Source organism: Typopeltis vanoorti, chromosome 23 (genome assembly GCF_054136105.1).
Source record: "Typopeltis vanoorti isolate ZY-2024b chromosome 23, IOZ_Tvanoo_1.0, whole genome shotgun sequence".
In the NCBI taxonomy this organism is placed as follows: Eukaryota; Metazoa; Arthropoda; class Arachnida; order Uropygi; family Thelyphonidae; genus Typopeltis; species Typopeltis vanoorti.
The window spans coordinates 72,798,387-72,817,634 of NC_143571.1; the positions used below are offsets into that span (position 1 = coordinate 72,798,387).

A 19,248-nucleotide genomic window follows, 5' to 3' on the forward strand; every position below is an offset into this window, starting at 1 on the left:
TGAATTTATATTAAATGTTCTAATTATTTCAGAATTCTTTTCTTATTTTCTCATCTATCTTGAGTTTCTTTTATTTTCCTGAAAGATAGTTCCACTTATAAAAATTATTAAAAATTTTTTACAACTTTAGTTCAAATAAATTTTAACTTTAATTAAAATTCATTTTAATTTTGTTAGCGATTCAGGTCGGTGAGAAGGCTATAATCCCTGTATCATTATATTCAACGATTAAAGTGAAGTGGCTTTATCAAAATTTGCTTTAACTTTTGAGAATTTTTTGAATATTTGGGTTTTTAACGATTATCCTGCCTAGTCAACACCCCCGGTTCGTTACATTTAACGAACCAACATGTGACTGTTATGTCAAAATTTATTTAAGAAATTTCAAATAATTTAAATTTTTATTATCATAAAAGAACCACACATGCCCGAATTGTTACAGGGGTGCTTAGATAGAAATTGCATGCGGGTGGCAAAGACCCTAGTGCAGGCTCTGGTGACATGTATAATGCATTGCATTATACATGTTTGCAAGGAGATGTGCTTTGCATTATGGGATGCTGAGGGAAGTGATGAGAAGTTATACCACCTTTGCCATGAGTTGCCCCAGTCAAGAAAGATACTTCAGGTGCAAACTTTGTTTGCTTACACTTGGATAATGGACTGAACGAAGTATATAATTTCTTGATATCTTTAATTTATAATATAACCAAGTGAAAAACTTTCAACAAAGACTTCATTTGTCTCAGAACTACTATTTTCTACTAGCAACAAACTCAAGCACATATCATTCACCAAAATCTTTTCAATCTTTGTCATCAGCACACCTTTGTAAAACATATTCCACTACCACCAGTTGGGGAAAAAAAAGTTTTTTTTTTTTTTTTTTTTTTTTAATGGCAATCCCATCCATGAAAAAAAATATATAACATACAAAAGTACTACTAGTGGACTTATATAATGAATAGGACTAACATTTGGATTTTGCCATTTCTGCACAGGAGTGGCCAACTTTCCTTCAGCTGCAAAGCATTTAGAAGTGGTTTACAGTATTACATTGCAAAATATTTATATTCTTTTCTTTATGTTATCTAAAAAATATTTTTTAGTAGAGTTTCATGCTCTGGGAAATTCTAATATCAAATAATGTACCTCATTATACAATATAAGTATATGGATGCATTAATTGCTCTATAGTAAGTTCATATAATTGCTTAGAAAGGATTACAGGGACCAGAGATATACTTTGTTATTCTGGACAGCGGAATGAATTTTTTTTCTTTTTTAAACATTCTGCTTATATGACTATAATGGAAACTTTTCTGCAGTTGGTCATACTGGGTAAGTTTGTAATACCAGTGTTTGCTAAAGTGACAAGTGACTATATCTTCAATTAAAGTATAACAGTAATAAAACACAGTATTGGAATTAATGTGAAACTATACCACATTTCTGAATATTTCCAATTTCCATAAACAAAAAATACCTGCAAATAACTATTACCACAAGGATCATCAAGGATCAAGGATACTTTTCTTTCCCCACAACCAATCTGAAATATGAGTATAATAATATTTTTGTTAGCATTATATACATTTATACAGCACAGAAATATATATGCATATCCAGTAATTATGCATTCCCAGATATGCTGATTTTTAGTCATTTCAAAGATTTTCTAATATGACTCCAAATTTTCTAATAAAAAATTCTGCTTTTTTTGAAAAAAAACTCTTTTCCTATTATCTGGGTTTTACTTTATACAGGTTTCTTATTTTAATTTTATTTACTTTTAATGTGTCCAGTGTCATTGAGTTAAAATGTTATCATTCTGTCATTACTGGAACATAAGACAAACTTATACTAAATAACTATAAATGGATATTAACTTATATGAGAAAAATATTTATTAAACAATTTTTGGTCAACATATCTGACTGACATCAGTGTAACAGTACTAATTCAAAAGATAGCCAATGATCCCATATGTCACTTGTGCAAAAGGAATGATGTAGTATTAGAATTTGTGGTCTCAGTTTGATGGAAAGAAGGATTTGTGCAGTTCTGATGGAAAGAAGGATTTGTCCAGTTCTGATGGACTGCATCTAAATGGTTTTGGTGTTAGATGTCTGGGGAGAGTTTGCTATGTTGAAGAGTGGATGAATTGGAGCTTCTTGGGATATTGCAGAATCTCAATGTAAATATAGCTGTGGGATTAGATGGGATATCAGTTAGGGTTCGGCAAGAATGGGCAAGGGAACTAATACTGGCAATGCCTTTGAGTAGGATTTAACATCTTTAAGTGTCAGCTCTGGTAGAGTTTCAAGGGAGTGGCAGGAGGGCAAAATAATTCCTTTGCATAAGGAAGGTTCTAAGACTGCAGTGTCAAATTATAGACCAATCAGTATCTCAGGTGTGGTGATAAAAGTACTAGAAAAATTGGTAAAAAGGATTCAAGAATGGGTAGATAAAAATATTACGAGGTGGTCTGAAATGTTCTCGGCCTAACAATAAAAAATCAAATTTATAATTTCAAAATTATTTTTATTTTTCAACATAATCTCCCTTAAGACTAATACATTTATTACAGCGATGCTCCAGCACCCATTATCCCATCCCTATAGCAGTTCTCAGTAAGATCGACAAAATACAGCTGCAATCATCTCTTGATTCAAAGAAAAACGCTGAGCAGCGAGGAAAAGTTTTAGTTTTGGGAAGGGATAGAAGTCAGAGGGAGCCAAATCTGGGGAATAGGATGGATGTTCCAACAATTCATAGTGCAGATCCCTTAATTTTCCCATTGCCAAAACACCTTTGTGGGCAGGTGCATTGTTCTGATGAAAGATGATTTTTTCCTTCTGCAAACTGGGTTTTTTCTCATGAATTTTTCTGTCTAGTCTGGTTAAAAGATCGGAATAATATTCCCCAGCTATTGTTTTACCTTTTTCAACAGAGATGCCATGACCTTTCCTGCTGATGTTCTTCTTTGGCATTAAACAACTGGCTTCTGTCCACTGTTTTGACTGCTGTTTGGATTCTGATGTGTAATGGTGAATCCAAATCTCATATGTAGTAATAAATCGATGCACAATCAGTTTTATTCTTGTTAAAACACTCCAAGCACTGTTCAGAGATTTTCAAGCGAGTGAGTTTTTGATCTGCTGTGAGCAAGTGCAGCACCATCTTGCACAAAGCTTTTCATTTGCAATTCTTCATGCAAAATATATCCTACACGTTCTTTTGAAATGCCTATAGTCTCAGCAACTTCATGCACTTTGACTCGCTAGTCATCAAATACCATATCGTGCACTTGATCAATGATTTCTGGTGTTGTTACACTTTTTGGACATCCTTCACATGGATCATCTTCAAGGCTGGTACGGCCATGTTTAAACTCAGCAGCTCATTTCTTAACTGTTGAAAATGAAGGAGAAGAGAGCCCATGAAATTTTATGAACTTCGAATGAATTTCTTTTGCCATTAAACCATCTTTCACAAAGAATTTTATAATTGCATGATACTCAATTTTATCCATTTCAATCGATACAGACAACACTTTTGCTTCAGACAGTTGTATAAAACAAACTACTTGATAGAATGACTTGCAATTTCACAAGGATGCTTATGACAGATGTACCAACTTAGAAAAAAAAAAATCTTGCAGATAGCATTGCAGTTGAGGTCGAGAACTTTTCAGACAACCCTTATATACTGTATAAGGGTTAACATGGCTTTGCAAAGGGTCAGTCTTGCCTTAGTAATTTACTAATTTTTTACAATAGAGCAATAGCTGATTTGAATAAAGGAAATGGTTTTGCTGGATTTTGTGAAGGCATTTGACAAAATACTATATGGAACTCTGTTATACAAATTAGAACAAACGAGGATGGATATGACACTGGTTAAGTGGATAAGAGGTGGCTGCTGGACAGATATCAAAAAGTGATATATGGAGGGCAGAATTGAGGCAAAATTGGTGATCAGTGGTTTCCCACAAGGTTCAGTGCTGGAACCATGTTACATAAATGATATAGGAAATAATCTGAAAGGAAATATTCAGTTGTTTTCAGATAATGTCAAATTCATCATCAACAAATTCCTGACATATACCCTCAAGGGGTGTACAGGATATGATAGATCTACATGAAAAATTTACATCATTAATAATTTCCTCTACAATTTTCCTCCAAATCAGTCTGTTACTTGTTAAGACACCAACATTATCAGATCTTATATTTCTATCGTCTAAGGCACTTTGTACCATATCAATCCACCTATATCTTGGTCTTCCTCTGGGTCGTTTTCCTGCCAACCTGGCAGAGAACACTTGTTTTATCAATCTTTCCTCGCCAATTCTGTTTAAGTGACCATACCACCTGAGATTAGCTCTGCTAAAGCATTCCTGGATGCTGACAATGTCAAGTTCTTTCCTAATATCCTCATTTTTAATATGATATTGCCATTGATGCAATCTCTTCACACCTCTAATCTTTCTCAGGACTCTCATATCTGCGGTCTCTAGTCTTTGGTCAAGTGTTTTATTTCTGACCCAGTTCTCAGATCCATAAGTTAAAACTGGTTGGAACGCTGTCTTGTATACAGCTAATTTAGTGTTCCGACTAATTTCCCTCTTATTCCACATGAATTTATTCAATTGACACCTTACCAAACCAGCTTTGTTAACTCTGTTGTCTATTTCGATAATTAATTTACCATCTTCACTAAAAATTGTGCCTAAGTATCTGAAATGTTTTACATTTTCCACAGGTTCTCCATTCACAACACAGTTGACATTTTCAATGATTTAACCTATTTTCAGTGTCTTTGTCTTTTTATTGCTGACCTTCATACCATATCTATTACAACAGTTATTCAATTTAGTCAGAGAATCTTCCAAACTTGAAGCGGATTTATTTAGAAGTATAACATCGTCTGCATAAAGCAAAGAGCTGATATTAACATCTCCAATTCGGATATCATGTTTAATACCACTTTCCTTCATAATGTGATCCATATAGATAATGAATAACAGAGGGGATAATGTACATCCTTGTCTCACACCAGATTTAACATTATACCATCTTCCTGTACATCCTTCAATTCTAAATGCCGACTTACAACTCAAATACAGACTAAGTATTGCTTGAAATAATATCCCATTGACACCATATAACTGAGTGTATTGAATAGCTTCTCTCTTGGCACCTTGTCATATGCCTTTTCCAGATCGACAAAACTTAAATACAGATCTTTGTTACATTCCCGTGCTTTCTCAACTATCTGTCGTAAAGTGAAAATCTGATCCTGACAGCCTCGTTTTTGGCCTGAATCCAGCTTGTTCTTCACCAAGCTTTTCTTCCACAATTCTTCTCAACCGTTTCTCAAGTATACTTGCATAGATCTTGCCAGGAATACTCAGTAGGGAAATACTTCTGTAATTCTCACATGCAGTTTTATTTCTCTTTTTATATATGGGTACTATGAGAGCTCTACTCCAATCATCGGGAATTCGTCCCTCTGTCCAGGCTTTCTGAACTATGCAGTGCAGCCAACGTAAGACTCTTATACCACCATACTTCAGCATTTCTGGTCGAATATCATCTACTCCTGCTGCCTTTCCACATTTCAAGTGTTTGAAGGCTTTTTCTACTTCAAGTATGGATATGTATTCCTGACTGCATGCCTGGTCAGTGTTTTTTACCACTGTGCTGTCATCACTGCTTGTTTCATTTAGCAGTTTTTCAAAGTAATTACTCCATACTTCAAGGATATCTTTTTCTCCCGTTTTCATGTCACCTTTATCATCTCTAACTCCTTTTACAGCACTCTTTCCTCCATTCTTAAGCTTCTTCAACAACCTTCAGAATATTTTACCACCTTCTTGATATTTATTTTCTATATTCTTGCCAAAGTACTCCCATGACTTTTGTTTAGCTAGTTTTACACAGTGTTTAGCATTCTTGCATTTGTCTCTATATTCTCTAAGAGCACAAGCTGACTTATTTGACAGGAACTTTTGATATGCTTTCTTCTTTTCCTTCACTGCCTCTTTAACTTCCTGTGTCCACCAGGGAGTTCTGATTTTTTTTATCCTTACAGACAACCTCACCACATGCCTCTCTGGCAGAATCAATCAATGGTTTCTTCAGAGTTTGCCACTGAATCTCCAAGGTTTGATTCCTGTTCTCAAACTCTTTCATTTTTTCTTCAATAATCTTTGTGTATTTTAGTCTACAGTTCACATCTGAGAGCTGCTCAACTTTTATTTGCTTTAAAACTTTCTTACATGTTATTCTTTTCAATATGAAATTCAATTTTATCCTGCTCAAGACTAAATAGTGATCACTTCCAATTTCAAATCCTCTGTACACTGTGGTGTCCTGCACCAGGGAGAAAACATCACTGTCAACAATAACATAGTCAATGAGACTTTTCTTATTCCTTGCCTCTTTCTCAACATGTGAATTTGTGCACATTTTTATGTTGGAACATGGTGTTAGTAATAACCAGTCCATGTCCTGAGCAGAAATCCAACAGGTATTTGCCATTATTATTAACTTTGCTCTTTTCTTCAAATTTTCCCAAAATATTTTTATATGTCTGACAATCATTTTCTACTCTGCTATTTAGATCCCCAACAAGGACCAGCTTTTCCTTTTTCATTATGTCAGTTGCCTTTTCTAAAGCATCAAAAAATTCCTCCACTTCTACCTTAGTAGAACCTTCTGTGGGACCATAGGCACAAATAAGTCATCATCATCATCATCATCATCATCAAATTCCTGCCATGTACCCTCAAGGGGTGTACAGGATATGACAGTACTACATGAAAAAATTACATCATTACTAACTTCCTATCTACAATTTTCCTCCAAATCAGTCTGTTACTTGTCAAGACTCCAACATTATCAGATCTTATATTTCTATCGTCTAAGGCACTTTGTACCGTATCAATCCACCTATATCTTGGTCTTCCTCTGGGTCGTTTTCCTGCCAACCTGGCAGAGAACACTTGTTTTGCTAATCTTTCCTCTCCCATTCTATTTAAGTGACCATACCATCTGAGATTAGCTCTGCTAACGCATTCCTGGATGCTGACAATGTCAAGTTCTTTCCTAATATCCTCATTTTTAATATGATATTGCCATTGATGCCATCTGTTCACGCCTCTAATCTTTCTCAGGACTCTCATATCTGCGGTCTCTAGTCTTTGGTCAAGTGTTTTACTTCTGACCCAGCTCTCAGATCCATAAGTTAAAATTGGTTTGAACACAGTCTTGTATACAGCTAATTTAGTGTTCCGACTAATTTCTTTCTTATTCCATATGAATTTATTCAATTGACTTCCCACGATACCAGCTTTGCTGATTCTGTTGTCTATTTCTATATTTAGTTTACCATCTTCAGTAAAAATTGTGCCTAAGTAGCTGAAATGTTTTACCAATTCCCCATTCTGATATTTGCCCACATCACTCTACTTGAGATTGCCCCTGCCATTCAAGAAGATTAGCCTCATATTTTGTGTTGAATACTATGGCTACTCCTTCTTTTCCTTGATTGTCATTTCCTGAATATAACATTTTGTATTTATTGCTCAAAAAGATCTCGCCAGTTTTTGTCTTTTTTGTTTCAGTTACCCATATTATGTCGATCTGGTACTTATCTAATTCCTCAGCTAGCTCCATTTCTTTGCCATTCAGGCTTCTTATGTTGATAGTACCAGTCTTTAACTCCGGTGATGTTGAGTTTGGGGTGTGCTTTCAGATTTGTTCCAGTAGCTTACTTTTCACTGTTTGCCCTGGTTCCCTGTTACACAAGGCCCCCGTTGCTTTTGCAACGGGGGCCTTGTGTAACTGGGCGACACCCCAGTTGGCATGAAATTTTGTCATGTTGTACGATCATTTTGTATATTGGCTTAAGCCAATAAGAATACGATTTCGTCGGCTAAATCCCAAATTTCCAGCCCATCTCGTTCGTTCAGGGTGCACCACGAGAAGGTGAGGATTGGACATTAGGTCAGAAGCCCTGGTCGGTTCTCCACATTCCTTTAAAGGCTATGTGGAAGTCTCCTCTCAGTTATACAGCTTTGACCCTTAAGCACAAGGTAGAGTAATAGTTAATTAAGGCGATGTGGAGAGCTTGCAGGATGATTTGAATAGTCTGTCAGTGTGGATAAAAGATAATGGGTATCAGTTCAATGTCGAGAAATGTAAAGTTATGCATTTTGCGATAAATAGATTACAAATCATGTATCACATTAATGGCATTGTACTTCCAGGAAAAGATGAAGCTAGAGATTTATGGGTGGTGGTAGACAGAGAGTTAAAGTTTAGTCGACTATTGCTAAGGTAGCCCATAAGATTACTTGGCTATTGAAGATCACATTAACAAGTAGAGATAAGGAAGTTATTCCTCTTTATAAGGCCTTGTTATGCCCATCTGGATTACTGTGCTCTAGTCTGATCCCCTGAGTTTCTTGGGGATTTTATTATTATTTTGTATTTATTATTATTATTTTTTTCACGGTCTGGGTATCCTGATCTAAATACTATCATGGAATGTTTCAAGCCACTTCAGGTCTCCAATAAGCAGTGGTTTCACACTGGAAAATGAAATTCATCTTTCACTTAAAATTAATCACACATCTATATGCACTGCTTATTGGATCTACAGCCTGATGTTGGAGAGCAGGTATGAAAACCACTCAGCTAACCAGATGACAATGTGTATTCAATCTGTTAACAATCTTCGTACTCCTGAAGTACACCACAATGCATAGAAATCTAGCAAAATAACAAATATTCAATTATATGTTGTCATACTAGATTATTTCAATAGTATGAATAACCACAGAAACTCTCTTTATCTTCTACATTCTGTATGATCCCTTCTGTCGCATGAGTTGCACAAAAGCATTTGTATGGTCTAATATTACTTGTCAGAGGAAGCTAAATCTCCTCTTTTTTGACCAACTCCGATTTAAGGTTACCTGATTATGAATCATTCATCTGCTGTCTTTATTGCTCCCCTATCCCTGAAAATTACTTATTTTCTTAAAGTTTGCACATACAGCAGTCATAACTTCTGGTCTATTGCAAAAAACTATTGGATAAACCTTTTATCCATCTGTGCTCCTCACATCTTGCTCACATACATGGTACTGACTTATTGAAGGACTCGAGTGACTTGGAAAAGTTCCACATTTGTCTCTAGAGTAATATTTCTTCCAGACCATGTAAAAAATACAAAATTAATAAAAAAACATGAAAAAATAATCCTTAGTTCACTCATGGTGCAAATATACTATAGGTTTTAAATAAACTTTTTGTGGACTAAAAAAAAAAAAAGACAATTATTATTATTATACAGGCACGTCCATGGCGTATGAAGACTCATCGCGGGAGACCCAATCTATCATACATCTCCTTGAATCTGTTAACAGACAAAGCCCTCACAACTGACTGTGGCAACCCATTCCACTCATTCACAACTCTCCAAATAAAAAATCTAGTCCTCACAACCCTACTGACCACACCTTTATTCAACTTCCAGGGATGATCCCTTGTTCTGGTCCCTCTAACCAAGTGCTAAAACATTTCCCCTGCATCTATCCTATAAAACCCTTTAAGCAACTTAAATGTTTCTATCATATCATCCCTTTTTCTCCTATCAAACAACTTCTGCAATCCACACACCTTCAATCCATTCTCATAGACACATTCCACAGCATACTCACCATCTTGGTCACTCGCCTCTCAATCGTCTTCACCGCTTCCACATCCCCAAGAAACCCAGGAGACCAGACTTGAGCACAGTAATCCAGATGTGGGCATATCAAGGCCTTATAAAGAGCAATTCAAACTTCCTTATCTCTACTAGTTCATGCGTTCTTCACTAGCCAAGTAATCTTATGTGCTACCTTAGCAATATGTCTTCTAAACTTTAACTATCTGTCTACCACCACCCCTAAATGTCTAGCTTCATTTATTTCCTGAAGTACAGTATCAATGTGATAAACGGCGCTTGTAATCTATTAATTCTAAAGTGCATATCATGTTGGAGGCTTAATGGATTTTTTACAACATTCAAAAAGAATTAAAATAGAATTTAATACTTCCTATATTTCATCCTAGTCACTAGGACATCTACGGGGATTACAAAAACAATTAATGTAACATATACACAAATAACAAACAATACTAAGCCCAACCACGTGAGTGACACTAAAGTCCTATCTAGGTAGAGTGCCCTCTAAGGGCAGTAGTAGGTGGCCTGGAATGTAAGGTGGGAACTCTGGTGATGAGTGTTTCCCAAATCTTCGGAAGCTTAATGCAACCGTATTTATTGAGATTTGGTTTGTTTTTGAGAGCTGCTGCTGCTTCTAAGAAAAGTCTCTCTTTCTTGAATTTGCTGTGGTGGAGCATGGTGGTTTTCTTACATGATACCCTGTGGGTGGTGTCCAAAACATGGTCAGCCAAGCCTGAATGGCCATAGTTGTGTTTGAAGATGTAAGATTTGTGTTCCTCTAAACGGATGGATGCTGATCTGCCTGTCTGTCCAAAGTACACCAGCTTACAGGAACAGGGTACTTTGTAAACTCCAGGCAGAGAGAGGAGGGAGCTGATCTTTCATAGAACGGATAAGGGTAGCAAGTTTGCGGTGGGGCTTATATGCTGTGTGTAGGTTGTACTGTTTTAGTATCTTGGCTATTTTTTCGAATGTGCCAGGGATGTAGGGTATGGTGATGGCATTTTTAAAATCTTGTTGACGAGAAGGACGGGGAATGGGGGAGGAGTTGATTATTTTTTTGATACTGTGATCGCTGTAGCCATTGGAGAGGAAAGTGCTGTGCATGTGGTTAAGCTCAGTAGTGAGGGCGGTTCCATTGGAACAAAGATTGTGGGCTCTCTTGGTAAGAGAGTTTGTGAATTTATCTGCCTGTGTGTGTGGGTTTTCTGTATATGGTGAAGGTAAGTGTATCATTAGGCAGGCGTGTGACTAAGGCGTCTAGGAAGGGTAAACAATTGTTCTTTTCCTTTTCCATAGTGAACTGGATTCTTGGATGTAGACTATTGAGATGACTGAGGAAGGAGTCTAACGTGTCTGGGCCATGAGGCCAAATAGAGAACATATCATCGACATATCTTAGCCAGATAGAAGGTTTGAGTGGGGCTGAGTCTATGGCTCGTTTTTCGAAATCTTCCATATAGAAATTGGCAAGGGGGATGAGAGGGGGGGAACCCATTGCAGTTCCCTCTATCTGCTTGTAGATTTTGTTGTTCCAAGAGAAATACCCAGAGTTAATGGCAAAGGAAAAGAGATCTAAGATGTCAGAGGGAAAAACGTTTTCTAAGAGAGATAAGGTGTCAATTAAGGGAATATTGGTAAACAAAGAGGAGATATCAAAGCTTACCAATATGTCTGTCTTATTCAAGGTTAAATTTTCTGTGAGGGCTTTAAAGTGGGTTGAGTTTTTTATATAGGAAGGGGACCTTCCGGTGAGGGGGATCAGAGAGTTGGCCAGCTGTTTAGATAGTCTATAGCAAGGTGCATTGGTGGCATCGACTACAGGCCTGAGTGGGGAATTGGGTTTATGGATTTTTGGTAAACCGTATATTCGGGGGGGGGACGGGAGCGGAAATGTTTAAGTTTTTTCGTGACGTCAGGGGACCAGGAAGATGCTTTTTTGAGTAGAATTTTTAGTTTCTTAACTTGTGTTTTTGTGGGGTCGTGTTCTAGCGGGATGTAGGTAGCGCGATCGTGGAGGATGTTCATTTTACGATTGTATTCACTGGTATTAAGAACAACTGTGGCATTACCCTTATCCGCTCTGGTGATGACAATACTTTTTTCTTTACATAGTTTCAGGAGAGCCGTGCATTGGGCATACGATAAATTACTTTTTGGCGGCGAAGAATGCGCGAGGATGTTGGCTACGTCAAGTCTGATGTTGTTAGCTATCTCCGACGGTAAGCGACCGATTCCACGTTCGATGTTCACCATTACGTCAAGCACCGGCACCTCCTTCGGAGCGACGGCAAAATTACGGCTGAGGCAAAGGGCGCTGACGGCATCATCGTTGAGCCTTTTGGAAGAGAGGTTTATTACTGTCTGGAGCGGTTGAATTTGTGGTTGTGGTTTGTTTTTCACAAGGTTGCTATATTTCTTGATGTGTTTATTTTTTATTTTTTGGAATTCTCTCTGTGCAGAAGTTTCCGAAATTCCAGAGAGAATCGACCAAAGTTCAGGGTTAAGAACGGTGGAGAGCTCTAAATGTAAGGAGCCAATGGCGGATCTCCAGCTTTTCCTTTGGAACAACAAAATCTACAAGCAGATAGAGGGAACTGCCATGGGTTCCCCCACTCTCATCCCCCCTTGCCAATTTCTATATGGAAGATTTCGAAAAATGAGCCATAGACTCAGCCCCACTCAAACCTTCTATCTGGCTAAGATATGTAGATGATGTGTTCTCTATTTGGCCTCATGGCCCAGACACGTTAGACTCCTTCCTCAGTCATCTCAATAGTCTACATCCAAGAATCCAGTTCACTATGAAAAAGGAAAAGAACAATTCTTTACCCTTCCTAGACACCTTAGTCACACGCCTGCCTAATGATACACTTACCTTCACCATATACAGAAAACCAACACACACACAGGCAGATACATTCACAAACTCTCCCACTACCACCCCTCTCAACAATATGGCATTATTAAAACTCTTACCAAGAGAGCCCACAATCTTTGTTCCAGTGGAATCGCCCTCACTACTGAGCTTAACCACATACACAGCACTTTCCTCTCCAATGGCTACAGCGATCACAGTATCAAAAAAAATAATCAACTTCTCCCCCATTCCCCGTCCTTCTCGTCAACAAGATTTTAAAAATGCCATCACCATACCCTACATCCGTGGCACATCCGAAAAAATAGCCAAGATACTAAAACAGTACAACCTACACACAGAGGAGGGAGCTGATCTTTCGTAGAAAGATCAGCTCCCTCCTCTCTCTCTGCCTGGAGTTTACAAAGTACCCTGTTCCTGTAAGCTGGCGTACTTTGGACAGACAGGCAGATCAGCATCCATCCGTCTAGAGGAACACAAATCTTACATCTTCAAACATAACTATGGCCATTCAGGCTTGGCTGACCATGTTTTGGACACCACCCACAGGGTATCATGTAAGAAAACCACCATGCTCCACCACAGCAAATTCAAGAAAGAGAGACTTTTCTTAGAAGCAGCAGCAGCTCTCAAAAACAAACCAAATCTCAATAAATACGGTTGCATTAAGCTTCCGAAGATTTGGGAAACACTCATCACCAGAGTTCCCACCTTACATTCCAGGCCACCTACTACTGCCCTTAGAGGGCACTCTACCTAGATAGGACTTTAGTGTCACCCACGTGGTTGGGCTTAGTATTGTTTGTTATTTGTGTATATGTTACATTAATTGTTTTTGTAATCCCTGTAGATGTCCTAGTGACTAGGATGAAATATAGGAAGTATTAAATTCTATTTTAATTCTTTTTGAGTGTTGTAAAAAATCCATTCAGCCTCCAACATGATGTCCTCACAGCACTTAAGCCTCTACACACGTATTCCAAAGTGCATAACTTTATATTTCTCGACATTAAACTGACATTCATTAACTTTTGCCCATACTAACAGCCTATTTAAATCTTCTTGAAAGCTCTCCACATCACCTTGATTAACTATTACTCTCCTACTTTCACATTATCAGCAAACAACTGAATATTTTCTTTTAGGTTATTTCCTATATCATTTATGTACAAATTAAACAGCAATAGTCTCAGCACTGATCCTTGTGGCACAGCACTAGTCAACTGTTTCCGCCTCGATTCTGCCTCTCCATGTACCACTTTTTGATATCTGTCCAATAGCCTATCCAACTGACCAATCTCATATCCATCCCAATTTGTTCTAATTTGTGTAACATAGAATACCATGTGGTATTCTGTGTGGGCAACAACAACAATGCTTACTGATAAACCTAACTTCCGGTCATCACCTCCAACCATATCAGGTACAATATATACCACATGCCTCTTGTAGTCTTCTTTTATCAATAAAAGATCAGATGAATCTCGAACCTAGATAGATACCAAAAGATTTCTATTCCTGGCAGTTCTCCTTAGATGTGCTAATACTTGTTCTATATTCATTTCTATATTAAAACTAGTACCTTTGCTATGTTATTTCTACACCATTGTACTTAGATAGCATTTATCCCCCCCCCCCCAAAAAAAAACATGAAAGAAAGCTAATATACAGTGCATTCCAAAGGGATAAAAGCCTGCCACCAAACTATCAACTTATTGCCTCTTACCTCAGTGTTGGAAGTTTCTCTAAATCCAGAGTAATTTAATAAAAAGGTGGCACACCATTTGGCAGCTCCTATAGGAAGAGATGACCTTGCTAATGCTTCTGCCTTGGTATCTCCACTTGGGCCTGGCTCCCACTGAAGAGACCTCAATAAAGGTCGAAACTAATCTGGGTAGTGGCCCTTCCCTAAATGCATAACATTATACATATTCGCAAGGGGATGTGTTTTGCATTATGGGAAATACTGAGATAGGAGTGTTGGTAGCTTGCTCCACCTTTGCAAGGAGTCGCCTGGTGTCGTACCACTTTACCCCAGTCCTGAAGATACTTTCAGGCGCAAACTTTGTTTGCACACACTTGGATAAAGGATTAAACTAAATTTATTATTCTTACCTCAGTGCTCTCTAAAATGATAAATAAGGTCATTGAATTTGTCACCTAGAGACCCACTGGATAATTAATAACCAACAGGACAGATCTGCTAGTTAAGATCCAGAGCAAATATCCTTGCCTAGATCAGCGCTTCCCAAACTGTGGGCCGTGGCCCCCCTTGGGGGCCTTAGGTTTTGTTGAGGGGGGCCGTGAAATAATGAAAACAAATTTAAAATGTTTTAAAACTAAGTAGATTTTTTTATTTTAAAAGAAACGTATTTAACTTTTATTATTTCTTTTTTGCTATTTTTTATATTTTAATGCACACATTGGTGTTGGTTCACAAACTTTGCTTCCTGCGTATTTCGGCGCTTAATGAATATTAGTAAATATTGCTTATTCATATGTTTCATTTCAAAGCAGTGGTTAATTGTATTTACTTCGAATGCTCTCCAGGGAAGCTCCAAATCTTCCTGTCCCTTTCATCAAGCGTTCTTAATCAGGGACTGTTGATATTGACTTTATATACATATCAAAACTCGTTTTATATTATCACTGTCACCCGAGCTAGTTTTCTGTTACCAATAAAAGTTTCGCATATACTTCACACATGAAAAAAAGCTTAAACAAGTTCATGTGGGGAGATAGTAACTCGCTTGCAGTAGTAAACAACACACCCTCCTTAACAGTCACTATACTGCAGAGGCAATAAAAACAAGTACTTTTATTATGCCAGTGAATAAGGTATGAGGAGTCTATGTAATATATTTCTCAACAAATAGTGCAATTAGAGACAACTGGGATAAAAACACACTAATTAATGAATTACATGTCCCCTCATACAGAAACTATGCTGTATAGACTGAAACAAAACCATATGTTGCATGGACAAACACAGAGTCTAACTAAAAACTATTGTTATTAATTAGAAGTGTGCGAGTTCGATTTCGCAAGGCAGCAATAAAATTCAAGGAACGTGTTAAAATTCGTAAAAGTGTTAAAACTAAGTAATATATATATATAATGAATGTTATGGCAGTTTCACATATGGAATTCGGTTGAAGAGAGTTAGCATTTCAACTCAATTGTCAGCTATGCTTTTATCTTTCGGTTGCGCGATCTTTTGTTAATACCGCACCAATCATATGCACGTTTTAATAACCTGCCTTTGCTGTCTGTTTCGCGTTAGGCTTAATTACCGTAAAGGGAGAAAAGTCACAAAAGAGAAAAATGTTCCTGGTCCAGGGATTCCCTTATTCAGGTAATATTCACTAATTTCATGTTATTAGTCTGTGGTGTGCCAGTATTGGTAAGTGGTGATATTATTTGATCGATTCTACGTTAAAAAATTTAACCCTGAGATGGATAAGTGGCTGATAAAAAATAAAAAAAAATTCCCGCAAACAATCAGAAGAAGCAGAAACAGACTCAAAAAAAAAAAAAAAAAAAAAAAAGGACAGTATTTCATATTTTACCAGAACAGCCCGCATCGTCTTCAGAACCAAACGGTAAGAGGCAAAAAATGTAATATTTGCATTTGATTTTGGCAATATTCGCTGTGCATATTTTGTATTGAATATAAATACAATAAATATTATAATAATATATCTCTCTATTACGATTTTTTTCGAGGGGGCCGTGAAATATTTTAATTTTTGCAAAGGGGGCCCTGACATCCAGAAGTTTGGGAAGCACTGGCCTAGATCACCAAACTTTGGACATGTGCTATGAAAATGTTTAGAGAAAACTATGCCACCACACTCCTAAAATATCAAGTAAGGTTTAGCATAAAGAGTTTTGCTTAGCAAATTGCTATTTAATGGTTTGTCCTCCACTCTTTATCACTGGATAGTACCTCCCCCCTCACTCTTTAGTCATTCACTGTGCATAATGGTGGATAGTATTCTTTTTTCTCTTCTGATTTCTCTACAAATGTGGGTGTGTTTCAAGGTTCTGTCAAATCATCCACTCTCTTCTTCATAAATGTAAATGACTTCCTCTCACCAACTTTTTACCCTCTCTTACCTGCAATTTCCTTTGTTTCCCATGATTTTCTTTTGTTATATTTCTACAATTTCACTTTTACTGTTTTATTTCATGCAATTTTCTTTCGTTATATTTCCCACCTATGTGTCCTGATTGTGACATCATTTGCTAGGAAATTCGATTTGTTATTTGGATTATAGCTTTTATCGTTTGTATTGGTTCTATGGAACTTAGGTCAGGACTTTTCCATAGTTTGCTACAATGTATCATTATAGTGGTGTTTGCTATAGCCCACATTTACTGCATTATGTCATTTTCCTGTTTAATTTCCTAAGCAAATCTGTCATTAGTATTTATTCTGTTAAATTCTATATAGCAAATCAAGCTACAAAATATTTAGGCAAGTTCATCTTGAGAAGATGTTACTGGGATAAATAAATAATGTTATATAACAATGTCATTAATGTACACTTAAACTGATTAGAAGAAAAAAATGTCATGCTGCTATTATTGCTGCTGATGGTTATTTTATTTGGTTTTCTTGTCATAGCCTTTTGATGCTATGGATGTTTGTGAAAGTCAATAGGTTGCAAACAGTTTTCACTGTACAGGATGACTTCTTTTTGGTGGTTTGAACAGATCCATGTTTGGTATTTATAAATTATATAAACATCTGGCTGCCAGCCTGGTTGGCTGAGTGGTTAGCATACCTGCTCTCCAACCAACAGGCTGTGGGTTGGAATCCTGTTGTGGGCATGGATGCCTGTGATTATCTTTAGGTGGAAGATGAATTTCATCACCTGGTGTGAGACCGCCATCCCACTTATTGAAGGCCTAAAAAAAGTTCCATGTTTGGTTTCTAGAGTGGGGTTTCTGGACAATGTGAAAAATAAATTTAAAAAAAATATATATACATACATATATATAAATATATATATATATTGATAAAAAATAGGAATAAAATATCCTCAGCTCACCCATGGTACAAAATCTACAAGAGCTTTGTAAAGAACTTTTTCATTGGTGGAGTTCATGAGTTGTATAATTATATAATATATATAATTATACAACTCGTAGCCCACATAGGGTATTATGTACTTTCGGGTTTCCAACCTTTCATGGGGTGGACTTGACATAAAAAATAACCTTAACACTATTATTAATTCTTGTGAAAAACACTTTACAAGTGATAAAGCTCATAATAGTGAAATCTGCTATTAAATCCTATAGCGATTAGATTTAGCATCAATCACCATCCTCCATGCATGCTCTTAAAAAAAAAAAAATGCAGATTCCAATAAAGGTAGATCTTTCCCTTGTCAGCTGGAGATTAAGATATCAAAATGCTTAACATATATATAAAAGCAGCACACTGACATCATGTCATATTTTATGTGAATATTTCTATTTTTTGCCAATTTTTTTAATTCCAAAAAGCTTTAAACATATATGAAACTTTTTTTTATTTGATAGCAAAGACCACTAAAGTTTTAAAGTCTGATCTAGACTACTAATGTGGAAAATTCACACTAAGTGATATATACCTCATCAAGTTTTTTTTTAAATTCTTCCAACCTTTTTTTCATCCCAGAACGAGAACTGTCTCCTGTTATTAGAGGATTATTTTCTAGTAGCTGTTAAAAAAATAAACAAAATCTGAAAATATATTAACTATGTGCAATCAAAGGCAGCATTGTATTAATAATGCTAACTTCAATTAACATTAAAAACGGCTCAAGAAAATTTAATAACAAATAATGAAATGAACAGAGATAACCATAATGTATCAATAAACAATAGCATTTTTGAATAGTGGCATCATTCATTACAGGACTACATGTAATACAAATCAAATGGAATTGTATTTGAATGACTTGCTATGTCTAAGATTGCTGTGCTGATTTTAAACAATCCCCCACCCAGCCACACACACACACACACACACACACACACACACACACAACTAGGTATCTACCATTCATCTATTGATCTGTTGATGTACTTAGCCTTCTTCACTAAAAGGTTGCCGTATCTATTGCATTATTTGGAAGTACTCTATCGATTTGTTTCAATATTATTTGATTGTCATTTTGTAGTTCTGTACTGAAGATACCTATGAAACTTAATTAAAATTCTACAGATAAATAAGTTTTAACTTGAGTTTTCATTTGTTTGTATAGTTTGTTATTATTATGAAATGGGATTGTATTAAAATTGACCCACTAGCCCTCATGTAGAGAGTCCACTTTTAAACAATACACTAGATAAGGCTAACATTTGATGAAGAAGGCTTTCTTGACTTTTAAAATAAAAGAAATTTATCAGTCTCCAAAGCCCATCGAATTTACACGAGGGCTAGTAGGGCTTCATTCATCAACTGAATGAAGCTAAAAAAATCATTAGCCCACTTTAATAGGGAAATCGATACTATCAAGAATGCCACAGAATCTGTTTTAGCAGCTGAATTTAATATTATTCTTTGTATTTCATCAACTTCTTACCAGTGTGTTTTTAATTCTACTTGTGATAATTTAAAGTGCAAG

General features: G+C 36.5%; 1 protein-coding gene across 2 annotated transcripts in view; it reads right to left on the reverse strand.

Moving 5' to 3' along the window:
• Window positions 1-19,248, reverse strand: part of Zpr1 (zinc finger protein Zpr1) — a 268,249-nt gene that overhangs the window by 15,987 nt on the left and 233,014 nt on the right. For both annotated transcript variants that reach the window (XM_090412640.1, XM_090412641.1), the window contains exons 12-13: window positions 18,250-18,339; window positions 1,487-1,552 (exon numbers count right to left, since the gene is read on the reverse strand). In XM_090412640.1, the coding sequence (XP_090268766.1) occupies window positions 1,487-1,552; window positions 18,250-18,339 (156 nt within the window). The remainder of the gene's footprint in view (window positions 1-1,486; window positions 1,553-18,249; window positions 18,340-19,248) is intronic.